The sequence below is a fragment of the Jaculus jaculus genome, chromosome 5 (assembly GCF_020740685.1).
Source record: "Jaculus jaculus isolate mJacJac1 chromosome 5, mJacJac1.mat.Y.cur, whole genome shotgun sequence".
NCBI classification, from domain to species: Eukaryota; Metazoa; Chordata; class Mammalia; order Rodentia; family Dipodidae; genus Jaculus; species Jaculus jaculus.
Window position 1 is genome coordinate 51,837,487 of NC_059106.1, and position 27,160 is coordinate 51,864,646.

The 27,160-nt window shown below is 48.7% G+C and overlaps 1 protein-coding gene across 1 annotated transcript; it reads right to left on the reverse strand.

Annotated features, from left to right (window-relative positions):
• Positions 1 to 27,160, reverse strand: Tas1r2 (taste 1 receptor member 2). The gene is made up of 6 exons (XM_004657587.2): positions 26,979 to 27,160; positions 24,602 to 24,902; positions 21,120 to 21,896; positions 14,232 to 14,441; positions 3,734 to 3,854; positions 1 to 929 (listed from the first exon to the last, which is right to left on the reverse strand). Exons 1-6 carry the CDS (start codon positions 27,158 to 27,160, stop codon positions 1 to 3), a joined length of 2,520 nt encoding a protein of 839 aa, XP_004657644.1.

Below are 27,160 nucleotides of genomic sequence, written 5' to 3' on the forward strand. Positions count from 1 at the left end.
CTAGCTCTTCCTCATGGTGTAGCCCTGAATCATGCTGTTAAAGTAGGCCTGTGTGTTGCGCTCAGGGTAGAAAAGGATCATGTAACATTTGGGGCCGAAGTAGCCCAGGCTGATGGCCAGGAAGTTGAGCACGGTGACCAACAGGTCCATGATGGTGACTAACACTCCGTCATGGACGGACATGAAGGTGCAGAGGGAGATGGAGGAGGTGAAGGAGAAGGTCATGCTCAGGGTGATGAACTTGGCTTCGTTGTAGTTGGTGGGCAGCTCCTTGCCCATGTAGGCGAAGCTGAAACCCACCACCGACAGCAACAGGTCCATGCTGGTGTTAAACAACAGCCCGTTGCGGTAGTTGGGGTGACAGGAGAGGATCATGATGTTGGGGTCATCGGGATCTGTCCGGCCTATGGGGTTGATGGTGGTGGACAGCATGTTGCCCACCACCAAGGCCGCCTTGATGGCGGTGGTGAAGGCCACAAAGATATAGGGGCCGTGGTAGCGCACCCAGAAGCCATAGGCGCGCGGGAGGCGGCTGGCCATCTTGAAGACGCACACGATCTGGAAGGAGCGCACGGTGACGCAGGAGAGGCAGACGGAGTAGCAGAGGGTAAAGAAGGTTTGGCGGCACAGACACGTGAAGATTGTGGGCGGCCCCACATACACGGGCACCATGCCAAACGCCAGCAGCAGCGGCGTGAGCATCAAGAAGCACATGGGACCCCCAGCCGAGCGCACCATGGGTGTCTGGAAGTGCTTCCAGAATATGACCAGGATGGCCAGGGTGCTAAGGAAGCCCAGGACGGCCAATATGAACACCATGATGGTGGGAGCCTCGTTCCACTCCAGGAAGGACAGCCGCCGCTTGAAGCAGGAGATGGCATTCTTGTGGGACCACATGGAACTTGGGCAGTTGTGACAGTTAAATTCATCTGTAAAAGCCCATAGTGACACCCATCAGTTAAACCGTATCTATCACACCTAGCCTGGGCCAGAGAAAAACTAAACAAACTCCCATACTCATGGCTAGAGCCCCCCCCCCATAACCCCATCTCACAGTTGTAGAAACAGAGGCCCAGCCAGTTTAAGTAACTTTCCCCAAGTCACAAAGCCAGTATGTTACCAGAGCAGTGTTTGAATGCAGGCCTCCCTGCTCAGAGCCTACCAACTATAGCTCCTTCCTTCCAAGACCTCACCCTTTCACTTTCAATCACGTCTTCAAGAATTTCATTCAAGCCAGGTGTTGTGGTGCACCCAGCACTTGGGAGGCAGGTAGGGAGACTGCTGTGAGTTCAAGGCCACACTGAGACTACATAGGGAATTCCAGATCAGCCTGAGCTAGAGTGAGACCCTACCTCAAGAAAGGAAGGAAGGAAGGAAGGAAGGAAGGAAGGAAGGAAGGAGGGAGGGAGGGAGGGAGGGAGGGAGGGAGGGAGGGAGGGAGGGAGGGAGGGAGGGAGGGAGGAAGGAAGGAAGGAAGGAAGGAAGGAAGGGGGAGGGAGGGAAGGAAAGAAAAGAAAAGAAAAGAAAAGAAAAGAAAAGAAAAGAAAAGAAAAGAAAGAGCGAGAGAAAGAAAGAAAGAGGGAGAGAAAGAAAAAAGGCAAAAAGAAAAAGGAAGGAAGGAAGAATTTCATTTAGTAATTTCATTCAGCTCCATCTATCATAGCAGGTATCCCAATATGGGAGGCCCAGAGATGGACTAATCCTGGTCCCTGAACCAGAGAGATGGCTCGGCTGTTAAGGCGCTTGCCTACAAAGCCTAATGACCCAGGTTCAGTTCCCCAATACCCGCATAAAGCCAGATGCACAAAGTGGTGCATGCATCTGGAATTCATTTACAGTGGCTAGAGGCCCTGAAATGCCCATTCTCTCTCTCTCAGTCCCCCACCCTCTCTCACTCTCACTCTCTCCTCTGTGCTTGCAAATAAATATATAATTTAAAAATAGCATTAAAAACCTAGTTCCACTGGCATCTGCGGCAGAAAGACCAGCAAAAGTTCTTCAGCAAACTTGGTGTGGTGTCCCCCATAAACAGGTGTCATGAATGCTAGGTTCCCAGCTAAAGGAGATTTGGGAATTAATGCCTCCTGGAGGCTGTGTATTGTTGGGGGTGGGCTTGTGAATATTATAGCCAGTGTCCCCTTGCTAGTGTTTGGCACACTCTCCTGCTGTTGTTGTCCACTTGATGTTGGCCAAGAGGTGATGTCTACCCTCTGCTCACGCCATCGTTTTCCCTGCCATCATGGAGCTTCCCCTCAAGTCTGTAAGTCAAAATAAACCCTCTTTTTCCCACAAGCTGCTCTTGGTCGGGCGTTTTCTGCCAGCAATGCGAACCTGATGGCAACAGTTGGTCACCACTTACTTCATGCCCTGTGCTCTGCTAGACACACACCAAGTGCTTTTACCCACAGATGAAAGTGCCCGCTTCACTCACAAACCAATGAGGTCTCAAGGAAGAAAAAGTTGACTCAGCCCTGAATGGTGCTAAACACTAACGTGAACACTGAAGGGGAGACCGTCCCATGTTCCTGGAGTCTGTGCTCTGCTGGGAGAGAGGTAGGGTTTCTCATCAAGAACCCGTGCAGTGGTGGCACAGGCCTGTAATCCCGGCCACTCAGGAGTCTGGGGCAAGAGGATCACAAGTTCAAGGCCAGCCTGGGCAATTTAGTGAGATCTTGTCTCAAAATGAAAAATAAAAAAGGAAAGGCTGGGGCACAGCTTAGTGGTGGTGCTCTTGTCTAATCTACATGAGGTCCTGTGTTATATCTCCAGTGAGGAAGGAAGGAAGGAAGGAAGGAAGGAAGGAAGGAAGGAAGGAAGGAAGGAAGGAAGGAAGGAAGGAAGGAAGGAGAAAGGAAGAAGGGAGACTGCTTGGGAGATGGCTCAGTGGACACAGCACACGTCACACGAGCATGAGAACTGAGTTCGCATCCTGGCCTGCAGCTGCATGCTGGACAGGTGTGGCCGCCCGCCTGTGATCCCAGCACTCTGAAGGTAAAGACAGAGGATCCTTGGGACTTGCTGGCCAGTTAGACTAGCCTAATTGGTGAGTTTCCGGGTCAGTGAGAGACTCTGTCATAATAGGTAAGGTGGAGAGCAATTGAGAAAGACACCCTGTGCCAGGCGTGGTGGCGCACGCCTTTAATCCCAGCACTTGGGAGGCAGAGGTAGGAGGATCGCCGTGAGTTCAGGGCCACCCTGAGGCTACAGAGTTAATTCCAGGTCAGCCTGGACCAGAGTGAGACCCTACCTCGAAAAAAACAAAAAAAAAAAAAAGACACCCTGTGCAGAGAGAGGAGAGAGAAAGTCATTCAACACATGGCCACTTGAGCAATGTTGGGCTCTGACAAGGTGAGGCGCTTGGGAGGCTAGAGAGAGGTAAGAGGCTGTCCCTGTCTTCCAGAATCTTCCTTCTGTTACAAGAGTGATGCATTCGCTCACTCATTCGTTTATTCATTTACCATCCAGGGGACACCTGTGTGTGGTCATGGGGATCAGGGTCAGTCCTCCCTGGGGTGACTGGCATCCCTTCGAGCTCTCCTCCTGAACCAGCCTGCTTTGGGGATTTTACTGCACTCCAGGCACTTGGCACAGGCAGCATCAGACATGGTCACTGAACTTTGGGGGAGACCCTCTAGACCTTGACAAGGGGCAAGACATCCCTGGAGACCCCAGGGCTGCTAGGCAATAGGCAGAACCCAAAGTGGGGCCGAGGCAGCGCGGGCGGGGGCTGTACCTGTGGAGTTGAGGAAGGTGCCCGGAGGGCAGTCCCAGCACTCGAAGCAACAAGGGTGGAGGCCCACAGGCTTCTTCCTTTGCCCACGCGGGCAGTTCTTGGAACAGCTGGACACCGGAATCTGGAGCAGGAAGGGAAAGAGACCTCAGCCTTCTTTCCCCATCCTGTGGCTTTCCCTCCTCCCCTCACCTAGCAGGATGCCCAGGAGAAGGTGGCCTGGCCTCTGGTGGAACTGCTGTGAGAACTGGATCTTTGCAAAACCCCTCGTGGTTTTGCCTGTTTATGATGGAACCCACCAATCTCTGGTACAAACACACAGGGAAGAGACAGAGACTGCAGAGAGGATAGGCCACAACCCTGGGCTGCTTGTCACAAAGATGACAACATCGCAAGAAAGAACCTGAAAACTGGAGAGAGAGAGAAAGAGAGAGAGACCCTGGATCCATCCTTGCCCAGAGCTTCATCACTACCTCCAGAGTTGCCAATGACATGAACAACACTTCTGCTACCCCAGAGTTGTCAGTGACATGAGCGACAAGTTTACGTTTTGCTATGTTGATTTTCTGTCACTTGCAACCTAGACTCTAGTGAGGACATTCTCTTGGAGAGCAGGGGCTTCAGATGACCAAGAGCATGCCAGGCTGTCCACACCTATTGTCTTTCTCGCAGAAGAGCCTGACACAGGGATGCCTCTGGCTGTTGTGTATTGAATCAATCAATCAATCAATGAACAATAAATTACATGGCAAAGAGACAGCGGGAGCAATGAGGTTGGAGTGGGGAACCGAAGGATACAGAGGATGGAACGTCTGGGCCTGGTGGCAGGTGTGCGTGGGAGAAGGGGGGCTTGAGCACCCCACTCGGGAGGTCTGTGCAGGCTGGAAAGGTAGAGGCCGCGGGAAGCAGCATGGCTCTGGAGAGGGCAAATAGCTTATGCCCTTTAAATCATACACCTGTCTTTTAAATTTATTTTTATTTATTTTTAATTTATTAGCATTTTCCATGATTATAAAAAAAAAAATCCCATGGTAATTCCCTCCCTCACACCTGTCTTTTTGACAGCCAGTGAGGACAGGGTCACCCAGATACACATAAGATCAGCCCAGGTCCCCAACCAGGTTGCTGCAGCAGGACGCCTCAAGATCACAGCCCTACTTTGCTTGTCTCCTCAAGTCTAAAGTCTCAGCCTTCATGTTCCATCCTCCACTCTCTCTTTACCTGGCCATCAAATATTTCCAACAAGACATGCCCAAAGACATAAAGCAAAAAGATCAGAATTGAAGGGAAATGAGTAAGAAATAATACTCAATACGCATAAGCAGAAAGTGTAATGCCCTGCTTTCAGGAATCCCTAGAAAATAATAAAAGATCCACAGGAAATTTAAAGACTTGAACTACATAACACAGCAGAACAGACGTGAACAACAACGGGACACACAACGGGACCGACTTGAACGACGGGACACACAGGCAAACCTGACAGACTCCTACAGACACTCCTCCAGCAGTAGCGGAGTGCACATCTTGTCAGGGGCACATAAACCATTTTTCAGGATAGACACTGGCATGGCCCATACACCGAGTTTGTTTACATCTTCATTTGTTTTTGACGTGTGTGTTAGTTTGAATCAGCTGTGTTTTAGTGTGTGGTGTGATATGTGTATGCATAGTCAGGAGACCCACTCATTCACATATTTGTTTGAAATGGATTCCTTCACAGGCCCTGGAACTGCCATTTTTTGTTTTCTTTTCTTTTCTTTCTTTCTTTCTTTTTTTTTTTTTTTTTTGTGGTAGGGTCTCACCCTAGCCCATGCTAACCTGTAACTCACTCTGGTGATCTTTCTACCTCAGTTTCCTGAGTGTGCTTGGATTAAAGGCCACCATTTACTTTTCATTTACCTTTTTTTTTTTTTTTTTTGAGGCAGGGTCTTATGTAGGTCAGGCTGTTCTCTAACTGTCTGTGTACGAAGGATGACCCTGGACTCCTGATCCTCCTACCTCCATCTCCTGGATTACAGGCCTGTGCCACCATGCGCAATTTCTGCATTGCTGAGGCTCAAACTTGGGGCTTGGTACATGCTGGTCGAGCACTCTACTAATGGAGCTATTGCCCCAGGCCTCTGTTGACTTTTTGTGATGGGGTCTCTCTATGCAACCCAGGCAGGCCTCACACTTACAGTCCTGACGCTGCGCGCCCCTGAGTTCTGCGCCATCTCTCCTGGCTTTCCATTTTGCATATAGTATGGATATTTATAAATCTCCCTGTGGTTATATCTTCCACCGCCCCCAATGCATTTTGTTAGTTTTTTTTAAAAAATTTAATTTTAGGGCTGGAGAGATGGCTTAGCGGTTAAGCGCTTGCCTGTGAAGCCTATGGACCCCAGTTTGAGGCTCAGTTCCCCAGGTCCCACGTTAGCCAGATGCACAAGGGGGCGCACGCGTCTGGAGTTCGTTTACAGTGGCTGGAAGCCCTGGCGTGCCCATTCTCTCTCCCCCCTTCTATCTGTCTTTCTGTGTCTGTCACTCTCAAATAAATAAATAAAAAATGAACAAAAAATATTTTTAAAAATTTTTAATTTTAAATATATTAAAGCATTTAGCATACAACATGCCACCTACTGTAGTTACCTTCTCCTTACTGGGACAAACACCCAACCAAAAGCAGCACATGGAGGGAAAGGGGAGATTTCTGGTTTACAGTTTCCAGGGGAAGTTTCGTCATGGAGGTGAAAGCATGACAGAGCCCCAGAGAGGCTTCTGTCTCCATCCCCCTCAGGACTGGGGTAATAGGCATATGTGGCCACACCCAACTTTCTACGAGGGTCCTGGGGATTGAATTTATGCCCTCTTAGACCCTCATGCTTGTGCAACAAGTGCTCTTACCTACTGAGTCACCTCCCCTTAATATAAGTTGATTTTTTGTTTGTTTGTTTGTTTGTTGAGGTAGGGTCTCACTCTAGCTCAGGCTGACCTGGAATCCACTATGTAGTCTCAGGATGGCCTTGAACTCCTGGTAATTCTCCTACCTCTGCCTCCTGAAAGCTGGGCTTAAAGGCATGTGCCACCATGCCCGGCTCTCTTAAAATAAGTTTTAATAAAATTAAAATAGCTGGGTGTGTTGGTGTGCAACAATGATCTAATATTGAAACCTTGGTTGTGATATTTCAATGAAATAACTTTTTAAAAATGTTTTGTAGCATTATAAGTGTAACGACTATTTAGTTTGCCTTTTCATTCATTTTTATTTTTGTAATTCTCTTTGGAAAATGTAAACTAATTTAAATAGTATACTTGTAAATTATAATGATGTAAAATCAATGAATGTATGTATCTGTGTACATGAACACACATAAATGGCTTGTCTTCACCATGGATTTTTTTGTGTCTGTATAAAATGTTTTGTATAAAGGTTTACTTTCAATAACAGTAATGTATAATAAAAACATGTAAAGTTGTTTAAAAAAAATTAAAATAGCTGGGTGTGGTGGTTCACGCCTTTAATCCCAGCACTCGGGAGGCACAGGTAGGAGGATCACTGTGAGTTTGAGGCCACCCTGAGACTACATAGTGAATTACAGATCAGCCTGGGCTACAGCAAGACCCAACCTCGAAAAATAAATAAATAAATAGATAGATAATAAAAAAATTTTAATGATTAAAATCCTGTTTGGAAAATGGCAATCTTACCAAAAGCAATCTACACATTTAATGCAATCCCTATCAAAATTCCAAAGGCTTTCTTCATGGAAATAGAAAAAACAATCCAAAAATTCATTTGGAATCACAAAAAACCTCAAATATCTAAAATAATACTGAGCAACAAAAAAGAGGCTGGTGGTATCACCATACCTGATTTTAACCTATACTACAGAGCCATAGTAACAAAAACAGCATGGTACTGGCACAAAAACAGACATGTAGATCAGTGGAACAGAATAGAGGACCCAGATGTAAGCCCAAGTAGCTATAGCCACCTGATATTCGATAAAAATGCCAAAAATACTCATTGGAGAAGAGACAGCCTCTTCAGCAAATGGTGTTTTGAAAACTGGATATATATCTGCAGAAGGATGAAAATAGATTCTTCTCTCTCGCCATGCACAAGAATTAAGTCCAAATGGATTAAAGACCTTAACATCAGACCGGAAACTTTGAAACTGCTAGAGGAAAAAGTAGGGGAAACCCTTCAACATATTGGTCTTGGCAAAGACTTTCTGAATACAACCCCAATTGCTCAGGCAATAAAACCACAGATTAACCACTGGGACCTAATGAAATTACAAAGATTTTGCACCGCAAAGGACACAGTGAAAAAAGCAAAGAGGCAACCTACAGAATGGGAAAAAATCTTCACCAGCTATATATCTGATAGAGGATTAATATCTAGGATATACAAAGAACTCAAAAAGTTAAATAATAAGGAATCAAACAAGCCAATCAAAAAATGGGCTATGGAGCTAAATAGAGAGTTCTCAAAGGAAGAAATACGAATGGCATATAAGCATCTAAAAAAATGTTCTACGTCACTAGTCATCAGGGAAATGCAGATTAAAACTACACTGAGATTCCATCTCACTCCTGTCAGAATGGCCACCATCATGAAAACAAATGATCATAAATGTTGGCGGGGATGTGGAAAAAAAGGAACCCTTCTGCACTGCTGGTGGGAATGCAATCTGGTCCAGCCATTGTGGAACTCAGTGTGGAGGTTCCTAAAACAGCTAGAGATTGATCTACCATATGACCCAGCTATAGCACTCCTAGGCATATATATATCCAAAGGACTCATCTCATTTCCTTAGAAGTACATGCTCAACCATGTTTATTGCTGCTCAATTTATAATAGCTGGGAAATGGAACCAGCCTAGATGTCCCTCAACAGATGAGTGGATAATGAAGATGTGGCACATTTATACAATGGAGTTCTACTCAGCGGTAAAGAAAAATGAAGTTATGAAATTTGCAGAAAAATGGATGGACCTGGAAAGTATTATACTAAGTCAGGTAACCCAGGCCCAGAAAGCCAAGCGCCACATGTTCTCTCTCATATGTGGATCCTAGCTACAGATGACTGGGCTTCTGCGTGAGAATGAAAATACTTAGTAGCAGAGGCCAGTAAGTTGAAAAGGAGACATAAAGGGTGGAGAAAGGAAGGGAGGAGGATACTTAATAGGTTGATATTGTATATATGTAATTACAATGATTGTAATGGGGAGGTAATATGATGGAGAATGGAATTTCAAATGGGAAAGTGTGGGGGTGGGGAGGGAGGGAATTACCATGGGATATATTTTATAATCATGGAAAATGTTAATAAAAATTTAAAAAAAAAATCCTGTTTGATTTGCACTATAACCACAATGTAACAAAACTGGAGATCCTTCATAGAAGGACTGTGGAAATTAAGCAACTTACTACCAAGTAAGGATGGGTCAAAGAAATATTTGCAAGAGAAATTGAAATTGACAGTATTGAAAATAGAAACACAACGTATTTTCCCCCCAAAGGCACATAGCTATGGTTCTGTTTACACACTGTATCTAACAACAGTCAAACGCATGGGAACCAAATATGGAAGGGTAGCTGCCAGAGGGTGGGGGAGGGGAATGCAGCGCTGTCCAATGGGTAAAGCCTCAGTCTTGCAAGATGAGAAAGTCTGTGATGCCTTGCACACATTTGTGAATCATATTTACTCTTCCTGAATTGTGTGCTTAAAAACAGCTCAGGTGGTGGTGGTTTGAATGTAGCATGTCCCCCATAGCTTCATGTTAAGCCTCATGCTCAGTCCTCAATGGTGGAGCCTTTGGGAGGTGGAGTCTGGCTGGAGGAGGTGCATCACTGGGGTCAAGCCTTGGGGTTTTATAGTCCAGCCCCCCTGCCAATACTAAGAGCTCCTTCAGACTGCTTTCTTCCTACTGATATGACAAGCTGTGATACCCAGCTGTGTGCTCTGCCATGCTTTCTCCGCCATGGCAAATCTTCCCCTCAGCCAGGCGAGGTTGTGCACGCCTTTAATCCTAGCACTTGAGAGGCAGAGGTAGAAGGATCTCTGTGAGTTCAAGGCTACCCAAAGACTACATAGTGAATTCCAGGTCAGCCTGGACTAAAGTGAGATCCTTCCTCCCCCCTCCCCGCCCACCACCAAAAAAGGACTTTCCCTGGAGACTATAAATTGGCAATCTACCCTTTCATCCCATGTGATGCTTCTGGGCAAGTGTTTTGTCCCAGAAATGAGAAGGTAAGTACAGTAGGTGGGTAGGTTGTATGCTAAATGCTTTAGCATAATTTAAAATAAAAAGTTTAAACATAACAAAATGTTTTGGGGACAGTGGAAGCTATAACTATAAGGGAGATTCATAGTTATAAATAACTATACTTAAAAAGAAAAGCCAGGAGTGGTGGCACATGTCTGTCATCCCAGAACTCAGGGGCGCACAGCATCGGGATTATAGGTGTGAGGCCAGCCTGGGCTACATAGTGAGATCCCGTCACAGAAAATCAACAGAGGGCTGGGGAGATGGCTCCATTAGTGGAGTGCTTGACAAACATGTACAAAGCCTCCTGGGCACGGTGGCAGAGGTCTGCAATCCAACACTTGGGAGGTAGAGGTAGGAGGATCAGGAGTCCAGGATCATCCTTAGTACACCAACAGTTTGAGAACAGCCTGGGCTAGATAAGACCCTGCCTCAAAAATGAACAACAACAAAAAAAAAAAAAAAAAGGAAAGCAAGCATGGTGGCTCATGCCTTAAATCCTAGCACTCAGAAGGCTTGAGGTAGGAGGATCATTGTGAGTTCAAGGCCATATGGGGGCTACAGAGAAAGGTCCAGGTCAGCCTGTGCTAGAGTAAGACCCTTCCTCAGTGGGAGGGGAAAGAAAACCAAAGCAGAAAGAGGCAGAGGAGAGGGTAAAACCAAAACCAGCTCAGCAGAGTTAAGTTTGCCCCTTATCCTCCATCACAACACAGGCCGCATGGAGTTCGGTAGATGTGACATTCTGCAGACCATCAGGCTGGCCCGGGGTGACATGGCACCGTGCTAACTGGATCTGGTGATCAGGAAACTTTCAACGTCCCAGTAAGATCCTCCAACCCCGCAGTGCAGGAAGCAAAGCCTGCTGTGACTCACAGGCTGGTGACGTCTGCGGGGAACCAGTGGCCTGGGCTTCTCTTCTAGGGGAGACTTACACTTTCCTTTCCTTTCTTTTCTTTCTTTTTTTTTTTTTTTTTTGTGTGTGTGTGTAGACCAGAGATCAGTGTCCAGTATCTTCCTCAATTGCTCTCTACCTTCTTTCTTTCTTTTTGTTTTAAAAATTTATTTATTTGAGAATGACAGAGAAAGGAAAAAGGCAGAGAGAGAGAGAGAGAAAATGGGTGCACCAGGGCCTTCAGCCACTGCAAACAAACTCCAGATGCATGCACCACCTTGTGCATCTAGCTTACAAGGATACTAAGGAATCAGGCCTCTAAGTGGGGTCCTTAGGCTTCACAGGCAAGTGCTTAAATATTAAGCCATCTCTCCAGCCCCTCTCTACCTTATTTATTGAGATAAGGTCTTTCACAGCACCTGGAACTCATCCATTCTATTAGGCCAGCTAGCTAGCAAGCCTTAGGAATCCTCCTGTCTCCACTTCCCCAGTGCTGAGATTTCAGGTGAGCATCACCACACCTGGCTTTTACATGAGTGCTGGCGATTGAAACTCGGGTCCTCCTGCTTATAAGGCAAGCACTTTACTCACTGAGCCATCTTCCCAGCACAAGTCATACATGTGTGCCTCCTGATATTAATGGATGGCACTTGTGAACCTGTTTAGACTTAGGGCAGCATAAATTGTTGGAAATGAACTTGATAAACATTCCACACCATCTGTCAGGAAATCCCAAAGGCTTCACAATGCAAACCATAACATTCCCAGAGACAGACCCTACAGAAGGCCCTCGATTCCATGCAAGCTGTTCTGCCAGTCAGGCCATGTGACCAAGCCGATCTGATGACAGAAATTGTCTGCCATGGATAGGGACTGACAAGTCCCCGCATAAGAGTCACAGCGTAGGCCTTGGGTAGCAAAGTGTGACTTGCCACCTGAACATCCATGCCCGGCAGCCTGCTGGGCCAGTGTGGGAAGGGAGTTCCTGACAGCACAGCAAGTGGCCATTACAGTCACAGTCTCCTGACGTGCACATCTCCAATGCAATGGTGGCCCCGAGAAGCTCATGTGGGCACAGGACATGTCCTTCCTGCGTCAATGGTCAAGGCCCGATACCTGTGCCTCTGCCTCATCACACCTACGGCCTTGTGGGGGAATTACTCAGTCAGTCAGTGGACGAGGAACACAGCTAACTGGGCACGCTCACAGAGCGGCCAGCTGGATACCTGAAGGCAAGCAGGGAATGAGCTAATAGCCTGCCAAGCCAGTCCCAAACCAAAAGTCCCAGGATGGAGGCACCTCAGTGGTCTCGCCCCTGTTTTCTCACCCGATCACTTATTCCTGCCCATTGCTTTTGCCACCCATTTCATGCAGCTGTCACCTGTCCACACCTCACCTCAGCTACCAGGCTGTGTCTTTCACTCTGTGCTGGGGCTGCAGTGTGAGATGCCTGTAGGAAACTGCTAGTCACTTGGCCACACGAAACCTGGAAACACAAGACACGGCAACTGCCGGCCTCTAGGGGGCAGCAGCCAGCGGGTCAGAGCCCAGGGGCTTCCTTGCCTTGGGAAGTAACTCTAAGACAGCTCCTGGGAAGGTCCTCAGAAGATGGAATTTCAGTGGTTCTCAGCAGTGTCTGGCCTCAGGACATTCCCCTGGACTGGCTTTCCCTGTTCCCTGTTACATGCTCTCCCATCTCCCATGCCTTTTGTTCCCGGGACATGTCTGGAATAATCTCACACATAACTCTAGCCTCAGGCTCTATCTTCTGGGAGATACCTAAACGAAGAGCTGTGAGGTATCAATAGTGACACCCGCAGAATGTGATCTTCCTCGGAAAGAAGGTCACTGCTGAACGAGAGGACTGGTGTTCATTTTCCCTCTTGTTTCTTTTCTCCCCCTTTGGTTTTTTGAGGCAGGGTCTCACTCTAGCCCAGGCTGACCTGGAATTCACTCTGTAGTCTCAGGCTGGCCTCAAATTCACAGCAATCCCCCTGCCTCTCCCTCACAAGTGCTGGAATCAAAGGTGTGGGACACCACACGCAGCTCGTGGCAATCTTCCTACCTCAGCCTCCCAAACGCTGGGACTAAAGTTGTGCATCACCAATGCCAGGCTTAGGACTGGTATTTGTGTTTGTTTGTTTGTTTGTTTTGTTTTTAATTATCTATTTATTTACTTGTGAGAGGAGAGAGACAGAAAGAGAGAAAATGGGTATGCCAGGGCCTCTAACAACTGCAAATGAACTCTAAATGCATGTGCCATCTTGTGCATCTGGCTTTATGTGGGTACTGGGGAATTGAACCTGGATCCTTTGGCTTTACTAACAAGTGCCTTAACAGCTAAGCCATCTCTCCCAGACCCCAGGCTAACCTGGAATTCACTATGGAGTCTCAGGGTGGCCTCAAACTCATGGCAATCCTCCTACCTCTACTTCCCGAGTGCTGGGATTAAAGGCGTGTGCCACCATGCTCGGCTCCAGACAGTATTCTTATGTGGAGGGAGCATTTGGACACAGAGACAAACGAACAGAGAAAATGACCAATGAAAGAAGACAGAGATCAGAGTCAAGCACTGCCAAGTCAAGGAAGGCCAGAGAGCACCGACACGCTGTCCAACGCCAGGAAAGAGACCCTGAGGCTCCGGTCGTGGCCTCAGCAGAAGCTGGCCCTGCCTCCCCTTCCAGAACCCGACACAGTGAACCTGTGTAGTTCACGTACAACTTTGTTGCTGAGCACAAGGAAGCAAAGGAAAACTCCAGACCCATTTACTGACCCACAGAGGCCTCCAGAGAGAGCATCTATGGTCCAGGAAGAGGGATCAGGTTCTTGGAGATGCTTAGACCCCTGGATCCCTTCCCCTACTCCAGGAGGCTCATTTCTAACCTTTCTTTCTCCCACAGAATTCTGACAGTCTATAACAGAGAGAGGGTAAAACAAAAGACCTTCAGTCTGACAGCTGGCATGGCCACCATAATGCACGCACGCACGCACACACGCATTAAATGGCCAGCTTTAGCAGGGAGTCTGTGTAGAGATAGCCTCTACCAGGCACAAGCTGGGTGGACAACTTAGGCAGGTCACACAACCTCTCTGTGTGTCAGAGTACTGACCCAGAACGATGGGAGGATGGGGAGTGTCAGCCTCCTGGGGCTGATGTCCTTAGTGCTGTTGTCTGGGACAGGCAGGTCCACTCAGGGGTTGTTAACAGAGGCCCTTGAGCCCCTCAGAGGCCCCAGGAGTCAGAGCACCTTGAATGACACACTTCTCGATCACTAGGAAAAGACAAAACCCCTGACTGCACCCCAACAGACCCCCTCCAGCTCCTACTGATAAACCCATCCTCCACGCTGACCGTGTTGTTGACAGTGTGCCAAGTCACGTTACTGATGAACTTCAGTCTCTTCTGGATGAGGTCATAAGAGGCGATGCTCCGGAAGGGGTTCTGGCCCAGGCCCCACTGCCACTGGACAATGTCCAGCTGCCTTAGCATGTCCCCGTGACTGTCAAAGTGGACCCGGTTGCCCAGGAGGGTGAAGTCGACATCCTGGATTTTCTTAAGTAACTGGAGGAGTCAGAGAGAAGAGAGGCAGAGCTGACATCAGAGATGGGACCAGACCTCCAAGAGCTGGCCACCCCATCAGCCTCTGTTTCCAAGCCTGCGAGATGAGGGCATTTACCGGCAATGGCTGAGGTTCTGCCTCAGGAGCCACCTGCATCTCGCTGTGAGGCCTTGGGCCTGTTCTTAACCTCTCGGAGCCCCAGCTCTAGTACAAAGTAGAAGCAATATGACCCTATCTTCTGAGCTCTGGGGCCGTAAATGAGTTTTTCCGCTTAGAATATCTGAAAATTAGTACAGGCTCACCTCCCATTGTTTCCTAGAAGTCACTTCTGTCACCTTTCTTAAGCCCTCCAACCTCCAAAGACCAGCTGGATGGCTCCCTGTCTCCCTACCCTTCTGATCACTACACATTAGGGTGAGCTCTTTTTACTATTACACAAAGAGAGAGAGAGAGAATGGGCACGCCAGGGCCTCCAGCCACTGCAAACGAACTCTGGACAAATGAGCCACCTTGTGCATGGGGCTTATGCAGGTTCTGGGGAATTGTCCGAAAGTTCTGAGGCTACACGGGCAAGCACCTTAACCACCAAACCATCTCTCCAGCCCTAGAGTCAGCTCTTTTTGTCATCTCTTCTGGAAAATGGTGCTAGTAAGAGCATGCTCTGAGCTAGGTGGTCTCTAGTCTGAATTCCAGTCCCAGTTCTGTCCTTAGTGACTTTGGATCCCCGTGCCTCAGTTTTCCCAAATGTAAAAGATCAACCATGATGGTGGTGACTTAGCCATGATGCATGCTGGCAGTACCCAGCAAATAGATTGGCACTATTGACAACTGTGTGGGCTAGTAATGTCATAGGACCCAGGATAAAACTCAGGGGCTCATTAGTTGGCACCCAAATTCATTTTAAAGAACTGAACATTGAGCTGGAGACATGGCTTAGTGGCTAAGGCACTTGCCTGCGAAGCCTAAGGACCCATGTTCAATCTCTCTCCAGATCCCACATGAGCCAGACACACAAAGGTAACTCAAGTGCAAGGTCACACATGGGCACTAGGTGACAAAAGCATCTGGAGTTTGATTGCAGCAGCTGAGGTCTTGGCTCTCTCTTGCTGTCACTCAAAAAAAAAGAACTGAATGTTAATAATTACATAGTTTTAGATAAGTGATTATAATAGCAAGATTAGGCTCTGAGAATAGTGGATGGAGAGGTACAATTGGAATAGAATCACACACACACACACACACACACACACACAGAATATATAGGGTGTTGGGGATCAAACCCAGAACTTGACATATACTAGGCAAGTAATCTACCACTGAGCTACATGACTGGCAAGAAATATTTAGTTTTATTTATGTATTTATTTATTTATTTATTTATTTATTTATTTATTTTGAGGTAAGGTCTCCCTCTAGCCCAGGCTGACCTGGAACTCACTATGCAATCTCAGGGTGTCCCTGAACTCACCGTGATCCTTCTACCTCTGCCTCCTAGGTGTGGGAACTAAAGGAGGGTGCCACCATGCCCAACTTGTTTATTTTTATTATGATTTACTATTTATTAGAGACAAAGGTACCTAGGGAGAGAGAGAGAATGGGCACACCAGGGCCTCTAGCCACTGTAAACGAACTCCAGAAGCATGTGCCATGATGTGCATCTGGCTAACATGGGACCTAGAGAATCAAACCTGGGTCCTTAGGCTTTGCAGGCAAGCACCTTAACCACTAAGCCATCTCTCCAGCCCATAGTTTTATTTTTGAGATAAGGTCTCACTATGTACCCCAGGCTAGTCTTGAATTTACGGTGACCCTCCTGCCTCATCCTTCCAAGTGCTGCTCTTACAAAAATACAACATCATACCAGGCAGAGAGAATGGTTTAAAAGACATGTATAGTGCTCTGTTAGAGATGAGAGCAGTTATTTGGAGATGGGTAGGGTTCTAGAAAAAGGGAGAAAGGAAGAAGAAAGGGTAACTAGAGGAAGTGGCCAGGGGCTTTAAAGAACAGCAAGGAACAAAATGCACATGGTCAATGTGAGTCCCATCTGCCTACCCCAGCCTCCATCCCTGTAAAACCACATCAGGGTTGGAAGGATGGCTCAGCGAGTAAGATGTTTGCCTACAAGGCCAAAGGACCCAGAGGACCCAGTCTCAATTCCCCAGGACCCACGTTAGCCAGATGCACAAGGGGCGCACACTTCTGGAGTTGGTTTGCAGTGGCTGGAGACCCTGGTGTGCCCATTCTCTCTCTCTCTCTCTCTCTCTCTGTCTCTCAAATAAATAAATAAATAAAAACAAAATAATTTTAAAAATTAGGGCCAGAGAGATTGCTTAGTGGTTAAGGCACTTACCTGCAAAGCCAAAGGACCCAAGTCCAATTCTCCAGGACCCACGAAAGCCAAATGTACAAAGTGGCATATGTATCTGGAGTTTGTCTGCAGTGGCTGAAGGCCCTGGCATGCCCATTCTCCCTATCGCTCTCTGTCTGCTTCTTTTTTTCTCTCTCTGAAATAAATAAAATATTAAAATATAAACCCTACATCAGCTTCCTGGGCAGGGTGTGTATGGGGGGCTGAGGAGGAGGGGGAAGCCAGGCATGGTGGTGCATACCTTTAATTCCACCACTGGCTATGGTCACAGGACCTCAGAATGTCGTGTTGGAACTGAAAGGGAAATCAGCTCCCTCCTGGCTAGCCCTCATGGTGTTGGAAAGCACTATGGGAGCCATGAGAGGAAAATGGTCACCAACACCATGAAGAAGCAGGAGACCCTATGGACTACGAATTCAAGCAGCCAGTCAAGAAGTACACACTTGTGCAATAGTGGTATGCAGCCTCTGCAGGTAAGCCAACTGTTCTCTGATTGGACATGAGGCCTACTCATGGGAGAGAACTCGTACTGGTACTGGAAACCAAGCCAGAATCCCATGGTCAGGAAACTCATAGACTTCAGAGAGAAGCCCCACTGCTCTCTGGAGAAGAGTGGACTTGCCCGCACAGGCATGCACACACAAAATCTCTTGAATTTGCATACCCCCCTTTTAACTCAAGGTACTGTCACTCTTGTTTGGAGAATCTGCTTTATAGTTTATAAATGGCCAAAGAAAACAAGAAGAACCAAGATCCATCAATAAGATAAGAAGTTAGCCAAGCTGGGTGTGGTGGTATACACCTTTAATCCCAGCACTTGGGAGGCAGAGGTAGGAGGATCACCATGAGTTCGAGACTACTCTGAGACTACATAGTGAATCCCAGATCAGCCTGGGCTAGAGTGAGACCCTACCTCAAAAAAAAAAAAAAAAGAAAGAAAGAAAGAAGAAGTCAGCCGATTGCCCACCATGATATGTGCTACCTGTTCCACACCTGCCAGGCCCGTGGAAGTGACAACATGAACACTGCCCTTACTGCTAGCCTGACAACCAGACCCAGGTTGATGGTGACAAACACAGTGATCAATCAAAACCTATCAAAACAGAAATTCAGAGGCTACAGAGAACTTAATACTAAATTAGACTGCCAAGAGGCCTGCTATGGCTCAGGGAACATTGCAGAAGAGGGGATGGAAAGATTATAGGAGTCACAGATTGGGTAGGAATAGCCTGAAGCATGGTCCCCCCCCCAACTACCCCACAGGGACTGACTGAGGTTTTCATGACCCCACAGTGAATATCATAACCTCACTGAGGAGGGCTTCCAGGGTAACTGGAGCTGGAGCCAGGGGATAAAAGAGAATAACCTGTTATAATTAATATACAAAAAAAATTGAATTAAAAAAGCAAGGCCAGGGCTGAAGAGATGGGTTCATGGGTAAGGCACTTGCCTGCAAAGCCAAAGGACCCAGGTTCGGTTCCCCAGGACCCACATAAGCCAGATGCACAAAGTGGCACATGCATCTAGAGTTTGTTTGCAGTGACTGGAGACCTGGATGCACCCATTCTCTCCCTCCCTCTTTCCCTCTCTCTCTCTCTCTCTCTCTCTCTCTCTCTCTTTCTCTCTGTATCTATCTGCCTCTCTCTCAAATAAATGCATAAAAATGAAATAAATAAAGCACTATAGATGCACACACCACTGTGAATCTTGCTTTTAAACATTATATATATATACATATATATTTAAAGCAAGGCTAAGACTGGAGAGGTGGCTTAGCAGCAAAGCCCAATGTTTGATCTCTCTCCACATCCTACGTAAGCCAAACACACAAGAGCGACACGCGCGCAAGGCCGCACATGCACACTAAGCAGCACAAGTGGCTGGAGTTCCATTGCAGTGGCTGAAGCCCTGGTACGCCAAGTCTCTCTCGCTTGCTCGCTCACTTGCTCGCTCTTAAAAAAAAAAAAATCTCAGCCAGCTCATACTCAGTCCCGAGACCATCCAACTCCGTCTACCTGGGTTCCCTCAAATGCTCCTCCAGGCCCAGAAGTCCACAAGAAGGAAAACCCTGAAGGTGACCAGTTTGCTGTGTGCCCACTTCTCATTAACTCCTTGCTTTTCTTTCTCCCCAACATTTTCTTCCATGACTATCTTCCTGCATTCCATCAATACACTTTTGGGGTCCTTTAGAATGGTTCCCCTGGAGCAGAATCTAACTGCCATATGTCGACACCCTCGCTCAGCCAGAAGCAGTGAAAGATAGACCAGTCATTGGCCTCTTTGCCCTGACAGCAGTTACAGTGTCTTCTCAAGAGAGTGGGGAATGAGAGGGAGTGGGCAATGAGGGTGACTGGGGCCCTGAAAGTAAAAGAGACAGGAAACTCCACACTTGCTACAGATCAAAGGATAATCTAGATTCTTATCTCTGACCTGGTTCCCTAGACCTGTTTTTCCACAAGCAACCTGGGCCCCTCTTGGAAGGGAGGTTGGTCAAGCTTAGACCCCAGAATGTGGCTAGCCTCTTCCTGAGACAGCCCCTAGCCCTAACCAATCAGCTGTCCCTCTGGCTCACTTGAGCCAGAAGACAAGGCCCACCACCATAAGGTCATATATACCTTTGCAAGGGGAGGGCACGCTCTCTGAGCTGCCTGACCACTTAGGAACTTCTAGCTGTTGGTGAGTTTTCCCTCAGCTGGGCTGAGCTGAGGGGAGAGCCCCCTAGCCCTTATTCTCCACATAGTCTCTTTATCCCACAACCCCCTCCCCAGCTCCCCAGAGGTCAGGAGCTCTTTAAACATTTTTTCTCTCTTTTCTTCCCATGTTTTTCCAAGGCCCTCCACATGGGATCTCTAGCCACATGAATGTCTTTTCCTGGCTCTGTACTTCCCTCAATAAATAAAAGAATTAAAAAATAAAAGCAAGGCAATACAGCACAAGACAGTGAGAAAACTAGCCCAGAGCCTCAGAGAGCCCTGAGGACACACCAGCCTACCCATGACCCTCAACCCTAGACAGGCTGCAAGAGGAGCTAGAGCTCACACTGCCCAGGGACTTCCTTCCAGAACATTCCCCCAGAATGTTCCAGAACACACTCTTTTTAAAAATACATTTTCTTATTTATTTGAAAGCAGGGGGATGCAGACAGAGAGACAGACAAGAGAGAATGGGCACAACAAGGTCTCTAGCCACTGCAAATGAACTCCAGATACATGAGCCGCTTTGTGCATCTGACAGTATGTAAATACTGGAGAATTGAACCTGGGTCGTTAGATTTTTGCAGGCAGGCGCCTTAAGTGCTGAGCCATCTCTTTAGCCCCAGAACAGACTATTTTCAATGATGGTTAATTTTTAAATAAATTTGGGGGATGGGCAGATGGCTCAGTGGAAAAGTACTTACCACAGAAATATGAGGACCTGAGTTTGGATCCCCAGCACCCATGTTAAAACCAAGCATGACAGCTAATGTCTATAATCTGGAGAAGCCGAGAGCAGAGGATTCCTGGGCTTGCTGGCTAGCTAGTCTAGCCAAATTGGTGAGCTCTGGTTCAGAGAGAGACTGTGTCTCAAAATAATGTGGTGGAATGATTGATGAAGACACCTGATGTCAGACTGGAGACATGGCTCAGTGGTTAAATGCATTTGCTTGCAAAGCCTGACGGCCTGGGTTTGATTCCCCAGTACCTACATAAAGCCAGATGCACAAAGTGGCAAGTGCATCTGGAGTTCATTTTCAGTAGCAAGAGGCCCTAGCATGCCCATTCCCCCCCCCTTCTCTCTCTGTCTCATACACAAAAATAAATAGATTTGGGCTGGAGAGATGGCTAAGCAGTTAAACGCTCGCCTAAGAACCCTAAGGACCCCAGTCTGAGGCTCAATTCTCCAGGACCCACGTTAGCCAGATGCACAAGGGGGCGCACGCATCTGGAGTTCGTTTGCAGTGGCTTGAGGCCCTGGCATGCCCGTTCTCTCTCTCTCTCTCTCTCTCTCTCTCTCTGTCTGTCTGTCTGTTGCTCTCAAATAAATAAATAAAATAAAAATGAACAAAAATAAATAGATTTTTAGAAAGACACCTGATGTCAGCCCCTGGCCTCCACAGACATGCATACATGTCACACACACACACACACACAAACACACATGAGTGTCCAGCACAAATACATTCACAAGCAATAGATAAATAAGTTGAATTTTCTTTGCGATTCAGAAGGGACTTCCAGATCTAACATGAGGGGGGGGGTACTCCATGCCTCTGACACCCCTTTGCCCCAGGGCCCGACCAGAGTGGCAACAGCACTATGGGGCCCTCCCTCACCTGCCAGGGGTAGACCACGTCCTTGGCACAGCCGGTCTGGTTGCAGCGGAGGAGGCTGTGCAGGGCGTGGGCCACGGCGTAGACTGCCGAATACACGCTGTACACCACGCGCTCCCCAGATTGCATGAGGACATTGTTGAAGTACTCGGTGGTGTTCAAGCAGGTGTCGCATTCTTGGTTGCAGGTGGCCCGCAGGTTGGTTCCGTTGGGAATGGGAGGTCTAGCCTCTGCAGGGCGCAGGCGGAACTCACTGAAGCCCGGGATGTACACTCTCTGGATGGTGACCCCCAGAAAGGTGCCGGTGTAGTGCGGTTCCAGAAGATGGTGCAGGGCCGGGTCGATGGCCCAGGACTCCGAGGCGATCCACACGACGTCCCCAAAGTTGTGGCGTAGCACTTCGTTGAAGAAGTTGTGCAGGGTCAGCTCCGGGGAGAACACCACGATGATGCGTGCCGTGCTCCACTGCAGCTTGGAAAAGATGTTGTCCAGGGCCTCCTGCTGCTGGGGCCCCATGGCGTGGTTGGGATCGGTCACGGGCAGAACCTCCTGGAAGGCGATGCAGATCTCGCTGTGTCGGAGCAGCCGTTGGCTGAACAGCTGGCTGTTCTCCCGGCCGTAGTCGTCGTTGCTCGCCAGCATCACGATCCAGTTCCAGCGGAAGTGCAGCATCAGCTGGACCATGGCCTCAATGTGGTGGTTGGCACTGGGCGCCGTGCGAAGCACAGCCGGGAAGCGCTGCTTGTCCTGCAGCTGGTCAGAGATGGCGCTGTAGGTGATCTGCCCGAGGGAAGGGGGGGACACTGGCTTTAGCAGAGCAACCTACTGTGTGCCTGACCCCGTCGGGTGGACGGAAGGCAGGGAAGGGGGAACCTGTCTGCCATCACTGCCCAAGTGACATGTGGGGGACACAGTGTGAGCCATACCCTTCATCCTCACGGTCACCATAGAAACACAAGAGAACCATGCCCTGGCTGGATGGGTATCAGTCTCCTTCCTGTCACCTAGCAGCACTGACTAGGCTCCCACTGTGTGTCTCTTGAACACAGTGCCTTCTTCTGCACCCCAACACCTCAGCCTCATCCTCAGCCACACATCCTCCTGGTCCCCACACTTATTCCCAGCTCGCTGGTTGCCCTTTCTCCTCTCCTGCTTGCGGCCTTTCAACCGTGGCCTCCTATCATAACCCATCCTCATTTCCTTTCCATTCTAGCCCCTCCTTCCTTGATGATCCACTCAAACTCCTTTTGTAAAAAATATTTTTTCACTTATTTTTATTTATTTATTTGAGAGTGACAAAGAGAGAGAGAGAGAGAGAGAGAGTGGGCACGCCAGGGCCTCCAGCCACTGCAAACGAACTCCAGACATGTGCGCCCCCTTGTGTATCTGGCTAACATAGGTCCTGGGAAATTGAGCCTCGAACCGGGGTTCTTAGGCTTCACAGGCAAGCGCTTAACCACTAAGCCATCTATCCAGCCCCACCCAAACTCTTATACAGATAGCAATTCTAGACCAGCAGCCCCAGCGTCTGCCCCCGGCCCTGGCTTCTCTCCTGAACCTCTGGTACAGACTTGCAAATGGCTAAGCACACATCAAGCTTGACCTTTCCAACATGACTCTGCTTCTCTCTGAGCCTGCTTCATGCACCACCTTCCCACCCTATTGATAAGGAGCCCATCCCTCCTAGTACTCAGACTAAAAGTTTTGGTGGCATTCTGGACCTCTTCCCTCTCTCTCTCTCTCTCTCTCTCTCTCTCTCTCTCTCTCACACACACACACACACACACACACACACACACACACACACACACACGCCCGACAGGCTTATCAACACATCCTCTCTTCTCTCCTTTCTAGATGCCTATCTAGTACCTACCACCCACCTCCCCACTCCATTCCAGCACGATCGTCCTGCCCTCCATGTTTCCCCTGGACCCTGATTTGCTCATCCTGTTCTGGAAACCCATCAGGCACCTCCAGGCTTGGCACTTCGCAACCCTTCATCCTGGAATGCTCTTGTCCTAGATGCCCACGTACCTCCCTGAATTCCCATGAGTCTTTTGCCCAGTGGCCAGTGAGCCCATCTGATCACCCGGCTGAAAATCCCTCTCTTCTACCGTGTCTCAATCTCTTGACCCCAGCATGCCTGCCTGCCCGATCCTGTTCAACTTTGCCTCTTAGCCACATCTGTTCTCACCTCTAACACACTACATAATTCTTATGCATGCACAGGGCCTGCCTCTCCCACCAGTAGACAAGCTCTACGTGGGCAGAAGCTGGTATGTGCATGGTGCCCAGCTGTTTCCCAGCACTGTAAATCCCTGGCACACAGTAGGTGCTCAAAAAAAAAAAAATCACTGCTACAGGGCTGGAGAGATAGCTTAGCAGTTAAGGCATTTTCCTGCAAAGCCAAAGGATCCAGTTCGACTCTCCACATAGTTGCTGTAGTCCTTGAGGATGGGCAGGAAGTGGTTATCCTCTGCCAGGAAGTAGAGCCCGGGCTGGACGTGAGCCAGATGCACAAGGGGGGTGCATGCCTCCGGAGTTCGTTTGCAGTGGCTGGTAGCCCTAGCGCACCCATTCTCCCCTGCCCCCGCGCTTCTTTCTCTCAAATAAAAAATAAATAAATAGGACTGGAGAAATGGCTTAGCGGTTAAGTACTTGCCTGTGAAGCGTAAGGACCCGGTTCGAGGTTTGATTCCCCAGGACCCACGTTAGCCAGATGCACAAGGGAGTGCATGTGTCTGGAGTTCGTTTGCTGTGGCTGGAGGCCTGGTGCACCCATGCTCCCTCCCTCCCTCCCTCCCTCCCTCCCTCCCTCTCTCTCTCTCTCTCTCTCTCTCTCTCTCTCTCTCTCTCTGTCACTTTCAAATAAATAAAAAAATTTAAAAATAAATAAAGAAGTAAAATTTTTAAAATCACTGTTACATGATAAACAGATTAGCTCATTCCTGGTCTAGATGCTGAGCATATAAATACTAACGTTACTGAGTGCCTCCGATGTGCCCGACCCTTTATATCATAAGAGCTACGACCCTACTGTCAATGTAATGAACACACCATACTGTGCTACACTGAGCGCTTGCCCCCATACTGGCGGCGGTTGAGTAACACCAGTCAGAAGAGAAGCACTTTGTGAGGGCTGACTAGGAGGCAGAGCCCTGCGAGGCAAGATTACGATCCTACACACTTCGGAGTTCTCGTCCCGGAGCACCGTGACAGTGCCGCTGACCCTGAGGAGCATGGGAAACTCTTACAGGTCAACAGCGTCAACCCCCACATGAGCTCTTACCCCAGCATCGAGCTCTCACCATCCATTTTACAGGTGGGGAAACAGAGGCTCTGTGGATTAAGAGGTTTGCCAGACCCTTCCCAGTGGCCAAGTGGGCCAAGACCCAACCCTAAGCCCCTGCTGGTGTTGGGCCATCGGGACAGCTGCCCTCCGGCCCCTCGCTGGTCCCATCTCCCAGGCCCCGCAGCCTCACCTGGGGAAGAAGGAAAAGGGAAAGGATGTTGGCCACGGTGATGGTGGACTCAGAGTTGTCAGGGCCGATGACAGCCACCACGTGGGGCACATAGTTGCTGTAGTCCTTGAGGATGGGCAGGAAGTAGTCATCCTCTGCCAGGAAGTAGAGCCCGGGCTGGACGTTGTTGGACAGGTAGCATACGTCCACGATCTCGTAGCCCAGCCGCACGCCCGGCAGCAGACTGCTGAGCTGGTTGACCTCCTCCACCGCAAAGCGCATGGCCTGCATGAGGTTGTAGCCCAGCACCTTTATCTCGTACCTGCGGGACACATGCCGGGAGGGGGTGGCTCTAGAGGGAGAAGCCACTGCCCTCCTCCAAGCATGGGAAAGCCAAGAAAGAGCCATGCTAGAAGATTCTGGCATTTTAGTAACATCTTGTCACTGTGCCATGTCTCTCTCTAGAGTTACGACTGAGGCCAAATATCTTGTGTGTGTTCGGCTCCCCATGACTACCTCAGACACTTGGACCCTTGTGACCTGATCCCTGTAATCTCTACCATTTTCCACCCATGACCACCACTAGCCACAGTGACCTCTTCACCACAGTGACCGCCATCTGTCACCATCATCATGTACTATCCCTGTCACACGCTCCCACCATTGCTGCCAGTGTGACTACAACATTGTGACCACCACCGGAAACAATGACAGGGCCTGGAGAGATGGATCAGCACTGAAGGGAGCTTGTTTGCAAAGCCTGGTGGCCTGAGTTTGATTCCCCAGCACCCACATAAAACCAGATGTACAAAGTGGCACTGCTTCTGGAATTTGCAGTGGCAAGGGACCCTGGCATGCCCATTCTCTCTCTGTGTCCCTCATTCTCTTTTAAATAAATAAAAATATTTTTTAAAAAGCCGGGTGTGGTGTTGCGCACCTTTAATCCCAGCACTCGGGAGGCAGAGGTAGGAGGATCGCTGTGAGTTCGAGGCCACCCTGAGACTGCAGAGTGAATTCCAGGTCAGCCTGGGCTAGGGTGAGATCCTGCCTCGAAAAACAATGAAAAGATAAAATAAAATAACACCACCGTCACCACCACTGTCACCATCACCAGCATTACTGTCCCCACCACCATCATCACATCACCAACGTTGTCACCACCACCACATACTCTTCTCCGTTTTCATTACCACCCGTGCTCCTGCACTCAACATCACCGTTACCACCACGCCACAGTCATTGTCACAGACATGGTCACGGGCATCAGAACACCTGGCTTGGTTCCATCACAGGTACCCTCTCACCTCCTCAAACCCGCAAGTACCAACGTCATATGAACGGTGAATTCCCATAGTCAAGCCTTAGCCTTCCCTCTCTTTGTTTGCCAGAATGTACCACTGCTCTCCACAGGGTACTGTCACCCCAAAGGGCTCACAGACAGGAGTTCCTTCAGGCCCAGTGGCCCTTTCTGCCAAAACCACAATGTACCTCGCAAGGGCACAGCACCTGGTGTTTAGGCCAAGCCTTGCCATGGACTCTGGGGGCACTTGTTAAAGTGCTGAGGGTGGTTTACATGCACAAATATCCCCATAACTCTTCATTTTAATTTAATTTTTTAATAATATTTTAAGATTTTTATTTTATTTATCTATTTGAGAGAGAGGAGAGAGAGAGAATGGCATGCGCCAGGGCAGTCTAGCCACTGCAGACAAACCCCAGATGCATGCGCCACCTTGTGTCTCTAGCTTACATGGGTCCTGGGGAATCGAACCTGGGTCTTTGGGCTTTGCAGGCAAATACCTTAACCACTAAGCCATCTATCCAGCCCTGATTTAATTTTTTATTTGTGTGGGAACGTCTGACGTGAGTACGTATGTGTGAGTACAAACGTGTGCATGTGTGCCATGGTGCTCACATGTGGAGGCCAGAGGAGAACTTTGGGGATCCATCTTTACCTTCCACTTCATTTGAAACAGGGTTCCTGGCCTTCCAGGAAATTCTCCTGCCTCCACCTCTCATCTCATCGCCTCTGTGCTGGGATTACTAAAGCCTCCCATGGCTTTTGGTTTTTTTGATGTGGGGTCTGGCAATATGAACTCAGGTACTCAAGCTTGCATAGCAAGCGCTTTTATCCACTGAGCCAACCCCCACCCCCAGCCTATACCGTGGAACACCTTACAGACAGGTGACATTAGGACTATCCGGGTCTCAGGGCTGCAAAATACAACCGCCAAAAATTTCCGTAGCATGAGTTGGGATGGGGACTGGGGACCAGCAAACTGACAGGATGGAGGGCTGGCAATGTATGAGGAGGAGTGTCCTGGGCCCTGACTTGTCCTCCAGAGGACCCCTGGCCAGTCATGACTTCCCAGCCCACTCCACTTGGACCCTTACTCACTCCTTGCACTTGGGCACCTCCAGGACGTTAAAGGAGACCGGTTTCTTCACATTGGCATGCAGGGAGAAGAGACCACCCAGGAGGTAGTCCCCGGCCAGGTGGAAGTTGGAGCTCTCAGACAGCTCGGCCGAGACGCGCAGAGACAAGAGAAACCAGCAGACTGTCCTTGCCTGGCTTCCCAT